Raw genomic sequence first — 17,260 nt, 5'->3', positions numbered from 1 at the left:
CAAGCAAAAACCTGAATATAGATATTGGTGAACCAAGAAAATATCTTTTGCCAATAAAACTTCTTCCTACATCTTTGAGCTGTTCCGAGGAAAGAACTCTTTTCCTAGTTTAAATTATAACTGCACTGGGAGTAGATGGGTGAGGTTACCAGGATGGTTAAATATAACTACCTAATGTAAATATAGCTATGTCAGCAGCTCCGCACATCTCGTAAATTGTCTTCTGTAGAATAACACTTCTAAAATTCTTCAAAGGTAACAAATCAACAGAGATCACTTTGACATAAAATCTCACAGGAGAGCTGAGAACCTATTCTGGGTTTATAAACTGATTTTTAGATTACACAGATATTTAAGTACCTTTTGGAAAATCTTATCAGTAATGATTTCAAAGTTCCAAGAGATGTTATTAAGACAAAGCATAATTCACCTGTTCATGTTTTCGTGTGAATTATCAGCAGTCATCTCAATGTAAAAGTATATCATTTTCATTTCTGAAATGTCAGATGTTAACATGGCATCTCAGAGGCACTCCTAATCTTTGGGATTCCTGGGCTATGAGGATTGAGTTAATTGCACGATTATGTACTAGAATGAGCACCAGTGAAGCAGTGAATTACCATGTAATTTTTAACCATACAAATAATTGGGAGCCTTTACATTAAATTCTGTTTGAAAAGAGAAAGCTCTGCTTCATCCATGCAAAGAGAGAATAATAATATCAACACAGAACATAGATAGCCTTCTTCATTTGGAGATTATGAAGTGCTAGGTAGATCTTGGGAAGGATTGTGATCCCTGTTTACAGGTAAGGAAACTGAGGCATAAAACAACTAAGGCGTCCTTTAATATCTATAGGACTTAATTACCTGAATATGAGCCAAGTGTCTAAATGCTCTGAGGATGTGTGTCTAACTGTTTTGTCCAACTTCAGTTTAAGTTCAACACACTCTGTTTTTTTTCTGTTGCACTGGTAAGCTAAAAATCAAATATAGCATGTAACTCAAGGAGAAGGAAGGGACTTAAATTAATGATATGCTGAAGGAACCTTAAAATGGGTTACAAGTATCAGATATCCTGATCTGGATGGGAGGGCTTCATGACTACAGGTATGCTACACTTGAGGTGAAAGTTATTATGCTGCTGGTGGGACAGGGTATAAGGTTATTATGCATGTTCCTTAGTGAACATGCATAACAGATGGATAAGCGTTATTATATCCTTCTTAAAATAGGTAAACTGCTACTCTCATCACACACAAAGTCTATGGCAACCCTCCAGTCTTTTCAGCACCCTTATTTCTCATTGGTCACAAGATCAAAGTCCTTTATGCACAGTAAAATATGCTGTGACGTTTTCATTTATGCATGATTCTCTGTGAGAAGGAGAGTTTCTTCCTACCTCAGCTGAAGCATCAAAACTCATAGACTTGCTGGATTTAATGATCTTATATACTTCAGTTGATCCCTTTTAACTTATTGTTATCCACTCAGGTCATCAATAGGACAGGACTTCTCAAAACCCATATTCTAACATTGCTTTATTTCTTGAACCGCCAGAGGAATATGAAAGTAACAAACTCGCTTTGCTTTGTCTCCATACAGTGACAGTCCTTGCTATTTTCCATGAGCTGCATGTGGATACAGATTTGTACACGCTCCTGTTTGGAGAGAGTGTCCTAAATGATGCTGTGGCTATCGTGCTGACATAGTAAGTACACCCACCTCCATTCTTTACTTGGTGAAATAATTACAAGCTTTAATTGCTGATATAATCCTCACTGATACAGTTTGTACAAGTATAGATATAACATTTGAAGATTTCATTACAGACATGTAGTTCTGGAGTTGTTCTTCATTTGTTAAACACCAGAATTCCAATATTGTTAATGGTAACTATGTATCCAGAATGCAATTTTAGTTAATTTTCTTCAATCTAGAAAGCAGTATATTCTGTAAAATCTGTAAATTTAATTTAATATGATTTCTTTTCTCATCTAAACAAGATATCTTGAAAAAATAATGCTGAATGAGCACCTAGGACACAGGGCAACTTAAAATTGGAGACAGGTTCTCTTTATTTTTGCAATCTATTCTTTTCCAAGATTAAAACCACAAAGTGGTACACAGTAGCTCAGTTTATCTACTTCTGCCTATTGAATCTGACAGAGCTTCAGCTGATAATATTATGTTAAATTTATATATAGCCTTTTTATTCTCAGGAATCCTCAAACAGATCACAAATGATGGGCCAAAATCACACAAGTATGTGCTGTCCTAAAAACACAGATACTAAGTACATGATTAACAGGATCTCAAGTTAACTCCACTCTACATGTATTATATGCTTCCTAGAGCTTTGCTAGAAATACAAATAATCCTCTCAGATAATCTTAGAAGTAACACAACTCTGCAAAATCAAATTCAGTTTTCCAGGATACTTGAAGGTGCTTCACAGTAAATCCCAATTCAGTGACACCTTTCTCCTCAAAATACAGTTCCCTGAACTAGGATTTATCCTGTCTGTCAGAAAAACAGTCTTTTACAGAGTTTACAGTCATTAAAAAATAAGCTTTATATTTTATCTGAAATCCCATGGAGAAACTTACAACAGTTGAATTGCAAAAAAAAAAAAAAAACAAAAATTGTTTCACAATACAAAAAAATATTATTCCTATTTAATTTATCATTCTCCGTCAATTACCAGTCTAGTTACATTCACCTACCCTAAACTCCTCGCATTGTTTTTAGAGCAAGAGTAACATTTTCAAATGCTGTCAAGTGTCTGAGCACAGCATTTCATGATTAGATACAGCACGGCTGTCACATTCAGTGACTGTGGCTGGAATATGTCACTTAGCAGAGCATCTAGTATAACAGAATAAATGCACGAAAGGAAAACTAAGCAAAGAATAGAAACCTCAGTAGAGAGAACAGATAGAAAAGCATTAAAGCAGCTATTAGAATTGGAAAAAGCATGTAGGTGACAAAGTCTGAGATTTTTTTCTCTCTCACTGGTCTTTGTTTAATAAAGGCCTAGACATTTATAGCTCATTTAGACTCTTCATCTGTTAGTGCAAGGTTCCTATAAACTGTGGAACAGTTAGGCTACAAGCAACTCAAGGAGACCCAAAATATTTTAGGTGTCTGTAGTTTTCAGTTGCTGTGATGTCAAAGCACATGGAACTCTTCAAAGGTGCAACTCAACTGCAAAGCAAATCTAGAAAGAAAAGTACTGTGAGATAGTACAGTTCATGAGTTTCTAACCTCTACTCTTCCCAGTACTCAAGTCTACGTTATGATCCCCAGCCTGCACATGGATACAGAAATCTACAGGAAGATGCCTGATGCAAATGCTGGCTATCTCCTTCTCATGTTTTCTTTGCTGTACATGGGAGATTACAACTCTTTTTTACTATAGAATCTCTTGTCACTGGAAAACTAGTGTATTTTTCTATATATTCAGCATATTTTTCTATATATTCAGTGAATATATATTTCTATACATTCAGTTTCTATATCTTTATATATATATCAGTGTGACTGATAGCTTGATTTCTCTAATATATTTAGTCATTTGTAGAGACTGAAGGGAATATACGACATCATCAGTTTCACATTTCATTAATTTCTGGCTTAAATAATCAGCTTCTGCACAAATACAATGTTTCTGCAACCTAACATGATCTTCCTTCGTATAGCCTTTTAAGTAAAGTTATACTGCTAATATTGTCAGCTTTGGTGCATTAACACCCCACTAAACCAAACCGAGTTTAAATGAAGAATATTATTTTTCTGTCACTACAAAAGAACAGCTAGGTTTTTTCTCTGTAACACATATTACTTTCAGGATGGTGCAAACACAACATGTTCATAATTACAGTAATAGAGGACTATTTAAAAAGATGTGAGAATAACGTTTACAAATCTGGAAAAGCAATAATAAGTCATTTTGTACACTACATAATGGTAAACAGAAAATAGAATAAGAGAGTACACAGTGTCTTTCATCAACTAACAGAATAACCAAGTTAATGTTTGCAGGAGTGACTCACTGCAGGAAAGGGAGGAAGAGAAAAGAGGGAAGGCCTCTATGGCTGGCTGTGGCAATTTGGCAAGGTGAAGGTAGTATGGCTGTCTGCCAACAAGGCTTTATATCGATATCTCTCTTTTCCTTCAGCATCTCCCTCCAACCTATATTTTTCCTGTGCTGTTTATCATTTAGTTAAAGAAGGACAGCAGCAGGACCAGCTACCCCTACATTTTTCATATGGATTTAATAAGTCACATGAGCTGTGTGTTGCTGCAACGGTACGTACAGACGCTGTGGCCAGTTGCCCTCAGAAAATACTGATCAAGCACACAAGTTCTCCAGGTCAAATTAGCAACTCTCCTTAGGCCATCTTACCATACCAAACACCTGGGTGTTTGTGAAAATTGCAAGATTTCATTTTTACTGTGCTATTTTAAGATAATCCATGCAGGAGTGATCACTGTGAATCAAACTGACAGTAGTGGCTGTAGAAATGCTGACAAGCTGTTGTGCATCTGGAAGAGCTCATACACACAAAGGCCTCTATAAGCAAGGGTATTGTAGCTGTAACAAGGATTTTCTCCTATATAAGTAACTTGCAGAGTTGCTTACAAGTTTTCATTATTAGGACAAAAGTCTCCTTTTAATAAAAAATCTGTGAAAACTGTCACAGAAAATAAGCATTTTGGAAGAAAATGAGGATTTAAATATTCAAACTGAGTAATTTTTAAGCCCGTTTTATATCAAGGATTCAAGATATTTGAGAAAAATAATAACAGAGGCCTACAAGACAATACTTACTAGATGACTAAACATGTCTGCTTTTACCCAGAAAAACCTATATCACTAATTATGCCACGAATATTTCCTACGTACTTTGTTTTGCAGAACATTGACTTGGCACCCGTGTCCGCTTTATTTACAGCATAAGCTTTATCTGTAGAATTATTTTATATATGCTAACATTAAAACAAACAAATAAAACTATGTAGGAAAAATAACATACTTGAGCTTCTTCTGAGTATGTTTAAATTTGCTTATAGTCTTTATGATTAGAGATTGTTTCACTATTTGGAATTTAATTTTAAACAACAGATTATGGCAACCTTTTATGGAAAGATCTTTCCAATCATATTTTTATTACAATTTTTAAGAAAGAAATCATTCTCTCTTCTTCAGATACATTGTATTTCATCACCAAAAAGTTTACCTGAGTTTATTCTGTAGAAATGAAAGAATATAATTTAAGATTTAAGATTCTGTTTCTGGTATCACTGTATCATAATATATACTGCATAGAATGACTTCTTTTGCTTTCTTGGGGGTTGGTTTATGATGTAGTAAATGTTTTCATAAAAGATTCCAGATTATAGCTTTTTTAGCACTGTTTGTATCCTCTAACTCCTGGGTTTCCAACTTCTTCAGTATTTTTGCAAAAATATTAACAACAAAATTTAGCTTACAAAGGTTCCAGCACACAAAAAGCTGTTCTCTTAGCTATAAATTTAACCTTCTGCCGTCCAACTCCCTGAACGTCATAAAGCAGCAGTTTGTTCAGCTTCGGATATGCATAGGCGTTCATGCTCTAGGATGCGACATTCAAGGTGATCTATTTCATTCATAGATTTCAGACCCAGGAATGTTTATCATTGCTTAGGTTTGTAGATAGTACTTTACAGACAAATACAATGGACTGTCTGTGTACTTAGGCACTTCCTAGCTGTGGACCACATTCTAAAGATCAAAATTGAGAAACATCCCAATAGCTTCAGTTGGGGTTGTGTGTGATGAAGACTGTAGAATCTGGCTGAAAATTAATAGTTTATGGATATTTTTGAGCAAATAAGATTAACCTCTTATTTCACTTCCATTCCTTTTCCATTGTTCTGTCTTCCTATGATATATCACTTGTTGAAGAAAACATCCACATGTATTTTGAGTGCACATGCTGTAGGTTTGGACTTGGCATAGTTTTTGCATATTTGCAGAGAAATTTGATGAAGAAAGTGTGGAAGAACTTGTAGAAAAAGCATTGAATATCTTGAGATGTGACTGAAAAGTAGATGAACAGGGTCATTAGCATTGAGACAGTATATTTAGCAGAGCTATTTAATCTTTCTCATGCTGAGTGCTCAGTGAGTACAGGATGTGGAAAGCAGTAATGAATACTGATACGTGTTCCCTGCTAACAAATTATCTAAGAGAACATTACACGAGAGGTGTTTCCATTGTAGTCAATGTCAGAAGTGTTTGTATCATCATTATGCGAAAAGCATAACTTAATTTCTCTGCTGGCTCTGTACCATGCTCAGTGGGCCTGATGAGTTTCATCCCCTTCCTAGAAGAGGTGATAGTGTGGAAGTCACATGGGCAGCAAGGAGCATCAACATATGGCAGTGTCATTCACAAGTAATCAAAATAAGTGAGTGGCAGCCAGGGGACACAGGACATGGGACACTGTGACATGTGTAACATGCAGCAAGGAATGGATTTACTAGCTCTATTATATGCAATCAAGAACAGTTTGATACATGAATGAAGTGGAAATCCTGGAGATAAAAAGCGTGGTTGAGGATCACATGGCTGTGAAGCCAGAGAACACAGAAACTAGCTGACACATGAAATGGAGATCTCCCATGTCAAAATGCTAATTGCCCTAGAAGGCTTAGAACTATAGATATTTCCGGGCAGAGGAAAGTAAGACTGCAAGCATAGTTTTCTTTGAAGTTTGGCTTGCCATTTTTAAGTAAAGTACCTGGTATGTAAAGATATTATAACCTGGGAGGTTCAGAAGAAGGTGAAGAGGAAAGTAAACAAAAAATACTGGATTGTTTTGAAATGGATATCCTGCATCTTCTGTAAAGTATCTATTGGTTGTATAGATTCCACAAAGTTCATTCATGCCTATTAGCAAAAATTAAGCAATGGAAGGCCCAGATTTTGACACAGTCAGGCTGTAAGGCTCCCTTTGCAAAAGTCTAGGACCAGCACCAAAAGGCTAAATTCTTAGAATTAGGTAAGAACTGGAGGTGTAATCCTGTTATTGTATGACTGCTTGCTGATAAGAACAGTATTTGTTGGTGAGATGCATATTTCCACTGATGCTCACAGATGCAATACTGTTTCAGGAATACAGTGAGCCTCTATTGGCCAAATAAGATGGTCTGAAATAAATAGGTAACATTCCTTTTTTTGTTGTTCCTTTTTTCTTCCCTTTTTTTTGCCCCCCCCCCCCCCCCCCCCCCATCTGTGCTGGTAGAAGGGTACTGCAACCTCCTTCTACATAACAAGCTTCTAGGGATTGGTTCAAAGATTAGCCAAGCAGTTTACCGTGATGAAGAAATTTCATTTTCCAGAGTTCTTGGAATATAATTTTTCTCTAACAACAGATATATTTCAAGTCCTTTTTTCATGATCTAGCTACTGCGTATAACACCATATCTGTGCTTGATAAATTAACTGTCCATAGAATCCAGATCCCTTCTTAATCGTTTAAAAGGCTTGAAATTTATGACAAATAGTTTGGAGATTGCCCATTTCATCTTGCTTTTCTCTTTCCTTTAGCATAAACAGAGCTTAGCTGCTACAGTAGGATAAAGCATAAAGGAGGAACTCTAATTAGTCAATGTGTTTGTGGTACCACGGCATACTACTGAGGGGAAAAGGGGCAGGGCAAATTGATAAAGGTGATGGTCAGCTTTGCTATGCCTAGTGAGGAAATCCCTTGTAGTTTCATGGTTCCTCTTAAATATTTCCAGGATGGACGTGAACTAACACATGTCATAGCAGAGCTCTTCACTGCTCAAAAAATACTTTCATTCTAGTCTAGTAGTACCTTATACGACTTCATATCATGCTCAAACCATTCTTTCTTGGCAGAAGTTCTCCTGGAAGCTTGCATGGGGCTTTTTAAAACAACACAGCAAATGTAACTGAGACAAACTTATTGAAAAACAGTATCCATTTCCAGGGGAAATAACTCAGAAGCCAGAGTTCAGTTCAGGTTGTGCTGAGCACCCTCTAAGCTTGACATTTCTCAGACAGTGATCCCTATAATTGCCTTAGGAAGTCAAGAGAATTCCTTCTGTCGCACTGGTAATTCTTACTGATAGGTACAGTCATGATTTTAGTTCAGTTCAGATCTTTTCAAAATATAAGAAACTTTTAATCAAATGGATCTCAAATCGAAAATTAATAAGAACCTTTAAACCTTTCTGGTTTTAGTTATTTGTTTACCTGTATTTTTATTAGTTCTGTGATTTTAATTCTGTTATTATATCATTGAACTTGAAGGTAGTATACACAGGAGTAAAATGTAATCAGAGACTGAAGAAACAGACATTTGACAAGCACCAAATATTGGTACAAATATTCAGTTTATGTTTCACTTAACTTGGTCATTGGCCTGATGAGGTAACTATCCATTATCCGCAAGTGTTACTTTCCATCTTTTCACAATTTGTAATTGTGATTCCTTGTTTATTATATATTAAAATCAGCACTTCTATAAAGGACATGAAAAGATATTGTAGCTATGCTGCTGAATAATGAAGTTGGGAGATGGGATTTGCAGGAAATAATATTGGGTTTGAAAGCTATGATGGGTGTCTCCTTGACGCATATCTCAGTAGACGTGAGGCTCCCTTTGCGATTATTTTAAGCTTTCTTCTTTTGTCATGGACTGTCTCTAATTTGGATCCTTTGCCCTTCCATTTTTGGAGAATTATTCTCTATGGATTTCGCCACACTTTGATCCCTGAACCCATTGAATAACAAATTTTGCAAAGGAAAGACAGCTGAATGTTTTCATATCATATTTTTCCATTAAGCTGCATTTATAGTCAGAAAGTGGCCTTTAAAAGTGACGTTGTGGGCTTCCATATGTACTATCTCAAAACCTTTTGTATCATGTGTAGTCAATTAAGAAACAAAGACTTTTCTATCAGCCCATGCTTTGTCTTTGTTTCAGTTTCCTCCTCATCTGTAGGTAACTGCGAGTTCATTCAGTCTAAGTCTCTCAGCCTGTGTCCCATACCTCCTTCTGAGATTTATTAGGCACTGTTAGCAAATAGCAAAAAATATGATTGCTTCAGTATTGAGTCATCACATGAAAAAAGAATGTTTGTTTCTCTATTGCTGTTGTATTTTTAGGCTTTTTTTAAACCATGTGTTCATGCAATTTCTTAGTGTTTTCTACTATACTATTTCAGCCACTGGAGTGAAAAAGAAACTCATTTAAGTTCTGTTTATTTCCAACATGTATCTGAGTGCAGACAAGATGTTATTCACACATCCTAGGCATATCAGTATGTAAGTAATAGTGTAAAAAAACCCCTTCTATTCATAAGTGGGCCCTTATGCACACACAATTAATAGCTTTAGTGTACCTACATATAAAACCGTTCAGCCTAGGTACTTCTTTTTCAAAAGTGTATAAGCCTCATTCCTTGCCAACTATTGTAGAAAGTATGCACAGAGACACACTTCCAGCCAAGTGCCATCAGACAGATGACAAAAAGATAAAAAGAACTAACACGTGCAACACTTTCCTACTTAACGAAAATAGGTGGCATATAGATTTCTAAGGGTGGGAAGAGGTGGTGAAATGGGAATGAAAGAGAGAGAAAGTAAGAAATTGAACTGATGAAAGCAACAAATGGAGATTTTGAAGGCATGGCTAGAAAAAAGAAGCAAGACTGAGAAAAGACAAGGCATGATGAGAAACCAAGATATGCATACTGTGTGAATACAGATCATGACAGTGATACATCAAACCTGTAGCTAGGACTCCTTAGAGGGAAGAAAAGCTTGTTTACTCATAGGGATGCAGAGGAAAACCTGATTATTTTTCTCTGGTGCAATTTTGCAGTTTTATGGTGTTTTGTTAGGAATGTCTATGTTTGAAATCCTTAAGTAGTACATCAAAATGTGCTCCTGAACTGTAAAGAAACTGTGAAAAGTATAGGAATTAGGACAGCCAGTTCTAAAGAGTGGTGCACCACAATCAGGTAATGAATCTGAATTCAGAACATGAATGAGATTCTGCCAGAAACATGGGGAGTTTCCCCCAGACGCTTCTTTTGTAACTGTCTTTATGTAAATTAATTTGGCAGAACTGGAGGAATTGAGGCTTCTATGAGCTCAGTTTGAGCAGTGGCAGGCTTAGATAGGCGGTTGCCTTTGCAAAACCTGACCTAGAACTCACAGATCAAAGTGAGACCAGCACTGGACCACAACAGGCATACGAAGAGTTGCTCCATGTTACTCACTTGCATGACTGTGAATCCTTGACAAAGATTTAGGGATTTCAATGCTTGTAAGCTACAGTTCTGGCCAAATGACTAACTGGATCTCTGGAGTCAGCCATAGCCTCATTCCAGATAAATACTATTTGTGATTTTATTCCCACAAAGATTCCTGAGGAGGGATGACTGTAACACTGTGGAGGGGAATAAAATAGAATTACCTGAAAATCTGAAGGAAAGCAAAATGCTGGATGGAAGCTCAGCCCAAACATTTCACTTACTGGTTCCCCTTAGATAAGGTTAATTTGGCTACTATTCCCAATACGTACCAAGTAGCCATTCAGCCAGTCAAACAGAGTAACTTTAAATTAAAACAGCAAGGAGTTAATTGTGCAACAAGTTAGCGAGTGATTTTAAAAGGTGGATAAGAAATCCTTTCCATCTATTATTTCTGTAATAATGAAATTATGGTTGTCCATCTGCTCTTTTTACCTTTGAGGAAGGGTTTAGTCCCAGCTTATTTTGTTGATGATAATTAGAGTTTCACGTCACTGACCATCTGGAACAGGAGATGTGAGCACTGGGAAACTAACCAAACTTGCTATTAGCAGGAACTTTAAAAAAGCTTCTTTCCCAGAATAGAGGAAATCCCACATAAAATAATGGTGTCCTTGCCTGCTAAAACTGCCTTTCTTTTTTCTCCATGAGCCTTCCTGTACAGACCAGTGTTGTGCTTAAATCAGGGGGGAAAAATGCTATGGAATTTCTGTAATGCTTGTTATAGCTGGAATTTCAGTATGAAAATAGAGGCTTGGAACAGAATGTTTTCAGGAGGTAATCCTCATCACTATGGGTTTTTTTCACTTTTTAATATTTCATCTCCCTTTTTCCAATATCAGCTCCACATTAAAATTCTACTTAGCTTCTAGTTAATACATGCTAAAGGTCTTTCTAGCTATAAGTTATCTAATTGGCTCCGTTTTGTTTAGGCAGCCTTCAGTTGCAGTCTGCTAAGTTAGAATAGATTTCAGTGAGTACTGTTACCGAGATTGCCCTCAGGGATGTATGAAAATGTAGCTTAGCTCAAATCAGCTGGGAATGTCTGTACTCGTCATATCCAATCAAATCAGACTAACTGCAGGTATTTCTGTCCACTTACACACAAACTGGTAATATTTAAAAATATGAAATGCAAGCTCAAAATTGAGAATGCTGCTTGCAGTGCTTGCAAATCACATCTAAGAGGCAATTATTTAGCTACATTTTCCATACAAATGACCAAATTGGCATCAAAGCTTCTTCATTTCAAAGATTTCTATTGGGAACTCTTCAGAACTGAAGTACACCCTGGTACGAGTCAGCTTGTTTTTTGAGCTCTTCCAGATGTTTTTTCTTATCCAAATAACCTTTCTTTAGTGAATAAGACAGATTTTATGAGAGCAAGATAATTACATACAGAATCTAATTCTACTTACAGACACAGATCCCTTTTAGTTTAAAATGAATGTATTGATAACTATTTCCCTTGAAGAGTTCCAAAAGAAAGCTCATTTCGTCCTCTCTGGGTGAGATACTGTACATAACAGTCTGTCTGGTACTTGCAGTAGATCAACATATTTTTCAAGTCTTCTTGGCAGGGAGGACACAAGAGGAGTATGTATCAGAAAGGCGAGGAAGAGCTTGCCATTTCATTTACTGGGTACCCACCAATACCTATTCACTCTTCAAATCCTTTCCAGAAATACAGTATTGAAGAGTACAGTTATCTCAAAGACACAGAGGTTTTGTTACAACAGGATAAACCCCCATCAAAATTCTTTTATTCTTTGGAGATCAGGTTGTGATTACATGAAAGAAGAACCTGTTCACACTGTAGGAGAATGGACTGCATATTTCCAGTGGCTACCCAGGAGCACTAGGAAAGACTGAAGTCTCTAGTGATCCCTCTGTGAACCCCCCTCCAGAGCTATGTGCTCTTTTTACAGTTTAATTTGAATTTCATCATTCTAACCTGCTCTAAGTCCTTTTTTTTTTTTTTTTTTACTAATAGCGACATCAGGTAAACTGCAAGCCTTGATCTTTTAAGACTCAAATCCTTAAGCTACTGAGTCTGTTAGAGTGAACGGACATAACTCTACATGAAATTCTTTTGCACGTGCACATGTGTACATACATACTTATGTTTGCATGGGGAATCATCCATAAAGCATATCAAAATAATACAAAGGTTACCGAGTACTCAAAATGCCCCAAATACGTTTTCATGTCTTACAGAAGAGGAGTTGAGAGGCACCTTCTGTAAACATTTTAATGAAATGTAATGTTTAGGTTTATTTTTTCATACACAGAAACCTCCCTCTCTCCATACCCAAGACATTATTTCAGTGTGCATGTTTCACCTTTTGGATTAGGAACTTTAATGTTTTCAGAATATACTTTTGTCACTTGAGCAAAGAGAATAATTGATAACAGTAGCATGCCTCTGCCTTCCTTGAGTGCTGGGCACAGCAGGAGGAGAGACTGCATACCTCTAGCTACTGCATTTCATAGCTACTTCAATGGTGAGACTCAGCAAATTTCTGTTCTTAGAATTTATTCCAATGGTTATAGATCTCCACTCCCTCATTGTTTCCACCTGCTTTTGTTTTGGTCTCAATCTTCTTCCTTCTCTCTCCTTTATCTTTTCAATAGACAAGGGTCACCATCTCTACCTCGCTCTACCCATTCCCCCAAATTGCGTGACCTACTCCACCGCTTCTGCTGCAGTCACCAGTTCTTTTGTCTCCCATCTGAGATGGAAAGAAATTCTTTCTAAAGATAAGCTAGGACTGTAAACTCTTAACCCAATCTCCTTCATTCCTTAAAGCCAAGAGATACCTTGTCTTTATTTCTGATACACACACCTCTTTGTTATTCTCCTTATTATGTTGTGACAAACAGAGGAGATAATGAGGACAAGAGAGAGTGATGCTGCTGGTCAGTTCTGAAGGCTGGTGAAACAGTAGATGGCAGAGTTTGCGGAGCAGCAATTGCAGGAAAAAAAAAATTTAAGTTTTAGATGGCACATACCTAATACAAATGAGATCTTGGAAGATTTTTAGCTGACGAAGTTTATCAAGTCTCTGCTGAGAACTGTCAATTAAACATTTCAGAAACCTTAAAAAATTGCTTGATTTTGGCACATTTTCACAAGGGTGAAAGACACGCGAGTAACAGACAGGTAATTTCTTCTTTCCTCCCCTTAGAAGTGACAAGTCTGAATTTCAAAATGGTACAGTGAGAAAGCTTTGTAATTATGTGATTGTAAGGTTTTTGTCCAAGATAAACACAAATGTATTCTCTCTATACTAGTTCTGCACAATGGCTAAATTTAAAAAAAAAGAGAAAGTCCTCACAAAAAGTGCAAATGCAACATGGAAACGTAGTCTAAATGGTGTCATTTTGGCAAAGTCACAAACCATGAAAAAACAACACCCAAATAAAATCAGGGCATTGCCTGGCATGCTGCAGGTATGATCTAGGCTGAAAGACAGGAAACACTCAGGGCAACAGTTGTGCGAGTGCCTCTGGGAGAGGACAGTGTGACAAAGGTTGTTCATTTCTACTGCGCTTAGGGAAATGGGACTTACGAACATTTGCTGTAAAGACCATTGTATCAAGGAAAAAAATCTAGTCTTGTTATCAGTTTCCTCTTAATGTGTTTGGTACTTTGATGTTCCCTAACTAATTGCTAATTATAATGATCTACATATTCTGAATGTAATATGCATATGTGTATGTTATTTGGATTATAATGAAGTTTCAGTACGTTTCTGGGGAGACCTAGTGACGTTAGAATTTGGATTTTGAAAAGGAAGGTTTAAATATGATTAAAACTTTGAAAAAAATAGCATCCCAACAATACATTGAATAAACTGATATTCACAATTTTCCCTTAGTAATTTCTCCATTACAAAATCTTACAAAAGTGAAATCATTTTTAAACATACAGCATTTTCATTTTGTATACACATTCATTGCATATTTATACTCACTTAAAAGAAATAAAACAGTTCTTCTTTCTACATTGTTCTACTGATCTGTAGCAAGCACAACCAGAAACGATAGTGAGAGAGATGAGAATAATAGAGTACTTAGCAGGCTGCTGTTCTCTGCCTCAGACACACTGGGAAAGGATTATAGCTAGATGAAAATATTCCCAAAGAAAATATTTCAGCCTCCTGGACCATTTAACAGTGTATATCATCTTTATTACAGTATTTTTATTCCTACAGAGTAATGTTAAAGGTATTTCTGAACCATCGTTTTAGGATGTTCACAATTTTACATTCTATTTCTAGAGTTAGCAGGACTGAGCCCACAGATAGGAGAGTGTTTTCGTTGCATGTTGTTAGAATGAGATGAATGCAAAAGTTTGTGAGGCAAGACTCCTTCATTCTAGTAATTATGAGGGTAATGAAGCTAGTCAGAATTATTTTCATTTTATTAATAGCTGTGTTTAAGCCTCATGGAACTTTCTGTCTTGGGAAAGTATCTATTTTAAAACTAAGTGGTGGAAATTAGTGCATTATACTAAATGTTTATCTATAAATCAATGGAGTCTTCACAAATCCAGAAGGAAAAATTATCTGTTTGGCTGCCTGTCATTTCTGTGAGATTTTCCACAGTGCATTGGATCTAGGCCACAGGTAATAGCAGATATCTTAATTTTAAACAAAGGGAGATCTTACTTAACTCTCTTAAGCTTACCATTGAAGAATAGTTCATGACCAGCTGCCAGTTATATGTCCAAAAACCTTAGCATATATACTTAGGAATAATGCATTCTTATCAAAGCAAGAACTCCCATCCAATACATTTGGTATAAGGTCTCTTTGATTAAGTAATTTGCAGGATATTTAGGGGACTGTGGTGGGGTTTTAGGATTTTATTATCCAGACTATTTTCAAGATTCCAATTAGCTTTTAGATTGTTCTTCAAGAGTGGCATGTGTTTATGTAGCACTGCTTGAAGCTGGCTTATCATTTGAAACTCCTGTACCAGGGACAGGGAAATAAAGACTGTACCAAGAGTTTTGAAAAAAATATCCCTGAAGATAAGAAGTCAGAAATATGGACTGTGTGTGTTCTAGTATTTCTCATTATATTCTTTAAGCATAAAAAGAATTTTTACCATTGTGACTGCCTTAGAATTTGGGACTGAAATTCTACCCACATCAACTTCACTGCCTAACTGGTAATTCCTCCTCTTTGTTTTATTTTACCGTGAGTGAAGTTGAGTAATCCTCCAGAGTAAAGGCTATTTGCAGGTGTCACAATCACCACTGACTTAACGCTTGAGCAAAACAATTTCCACAAGGTTCAGCAGCTACATCTCCCTTGTTCTCTGCAGCCCCAAGCTACTGCAATGAACCATTGAGGCTCTGGATAGCCAGCTACAGTTTAAAATGGCCTCAGCCTAAGTAGTCTTTTGCAGCTCCTAGGCAAGGAGAAAAGGTACAAGACAGATGCAAAGCCACCTTTCAAACTCATCTGCCATCCTGCCCAAGTCCCATACTCTGTCAGACTACACAGGCTGACACTAAACACCTCTCTTGTTCATGCTTTGGGCAATTGCTTTTCAGTCAGCATTTGCTAGAGATATAACTCCAAACTCTTTTTTTTCACTTTGAAATAAGTCCAGAGCTATTCCTCTCAGAAATTCTCTCCTTAAATAGGTTTTTCTCTAAAGTGACTTAAATGGACTATACCTTCCCAACACAGTGCATTTTTCCAGCGGATGACTATTAGTACATGTGTTGGGACTTGTTGAATTACACCTTCTTTGTAGAGCACTGCCCAGTAATTTTGTTTTAATGTTTTGTGTCTAACATTAAAGGTATAGCAGTGATTTTAAAGAACTTCAGGCTACAGAGTGATAAGGCAACAAGCAATAGGTAAGATTGCAATTTTAAAATTTCTACTGTGGCTTGGATTTTTCTTTTTATAAGTTGTAAAAACCAAAATGTTAGCATATTATCAGAAAGGTAAATGAGGAGAGCTTCAGACTCCTACAGGAATATTGCTGCCATTCTCTATGCAAGGCTGACCAGATTTTGTAGCAAGTGCCTTTCCCTAAGGTGAAATTTCATTCTGTTCATTTGCTATATTTGGATCAGGAACAGAGACCTACAATTCAGAATATCCCTAAATCCCCATCCTCAGCTCCAGTATATCTAGAAGACAAAACATGTAACATGTTTTGTTTCTGACATTATTACTGCCAACACTAGAGCATAAAATTCACATCTGGGTTTATTTTAGACGTTCTCATGATAACAGCTGCATTTCTTGTCTTCACTTGGATGTATTTTTAAAAATGAAAATTGCCATGACAACAGCTGCAACCATTTATTATAAAGCAATAGAAGTGGAACTAAATATTTGTGAGAGAAGCTCTGTTATCAGGATAGTATTTCATTCAGACAATACCAGAGCAATTTTTCCCTAGCCTTTCCAACTTTTAAAAGAAAAATATAGAAAATATTTTCAATAATGAAATGTAGGTGGATTGAACAGCTCAGGAGATTAAAAAGATTTTCTCCTTTAGATTACTGGCTCCTCTCAAATCCAGATTAGCAAGAGGCAAAAATTATCATCTGTTTGGTGGGCACATGAAAAAAATTGATAGGGGTACCAAGATTTGAAAATCTCATTCCCATACTAGCTATGTTCTCAACTGAAGCACAGAGACAGCAAACTGAGTACATTGTGTGTGTCTTCACTGGGGGGGAAAAAAGATGTAACCCGTCCTTGAAAAGTGCTAATCTCTAATACAAAGGAAAAATTCGTAGGCAGTTTGCAATGCTGACACACAATAGTTCAAAATGAACTATCCTTCCCTTAAGATTTTGCTTCATATCACTTGCAACATACTATGTTACCTGAGATAATAGTGTACTATTTTCCCTATTAAAATGTGGCTAAAGAGGGAAGTTTTGCACT

General features: G+C 36.5%; 1 protein-coding gene across 1 annotated transcript in view; it reads left to right on the top strand.

The window, feature by feature from the left end:
• Window positions 1–17,260, top strand: part of SLC9A9 (solute carrier family 9 member A9) — a 208,275-nt gene that overhangs the window by 51,804 nt on the left and 139,211 nt on the right. The window contains exon 6 of the mRNA XM_075158327.1: window positions 1,605–1,710. Within this exon, the coding sequence (XP_075014428.1) occupies window positions 1,605–1,710 (106 nt within the window). The remainder of the gene's footprint in view (window positions 1–1,604; window positions 1,711–17,260) is intronic.

Source organism: Calonectris borealis, chromosome 9 (assembly GCF_964195595.1).
Source record: "Calonectris borealis chromosome 9, bCalBor7.hap1.2, whole genome shotgun sequence".
In the NCBI taxonomy this organism is placed as follows: domain Eukaryota; kingdom Metazoa; phylum Chordata; class Aves; order Procellariiformes; family Procellariidae; genus Calonectris; species Calonectris borealis.
This window is presented reverse-complemented; position numbering and strand designations above follow the sequence as displayed.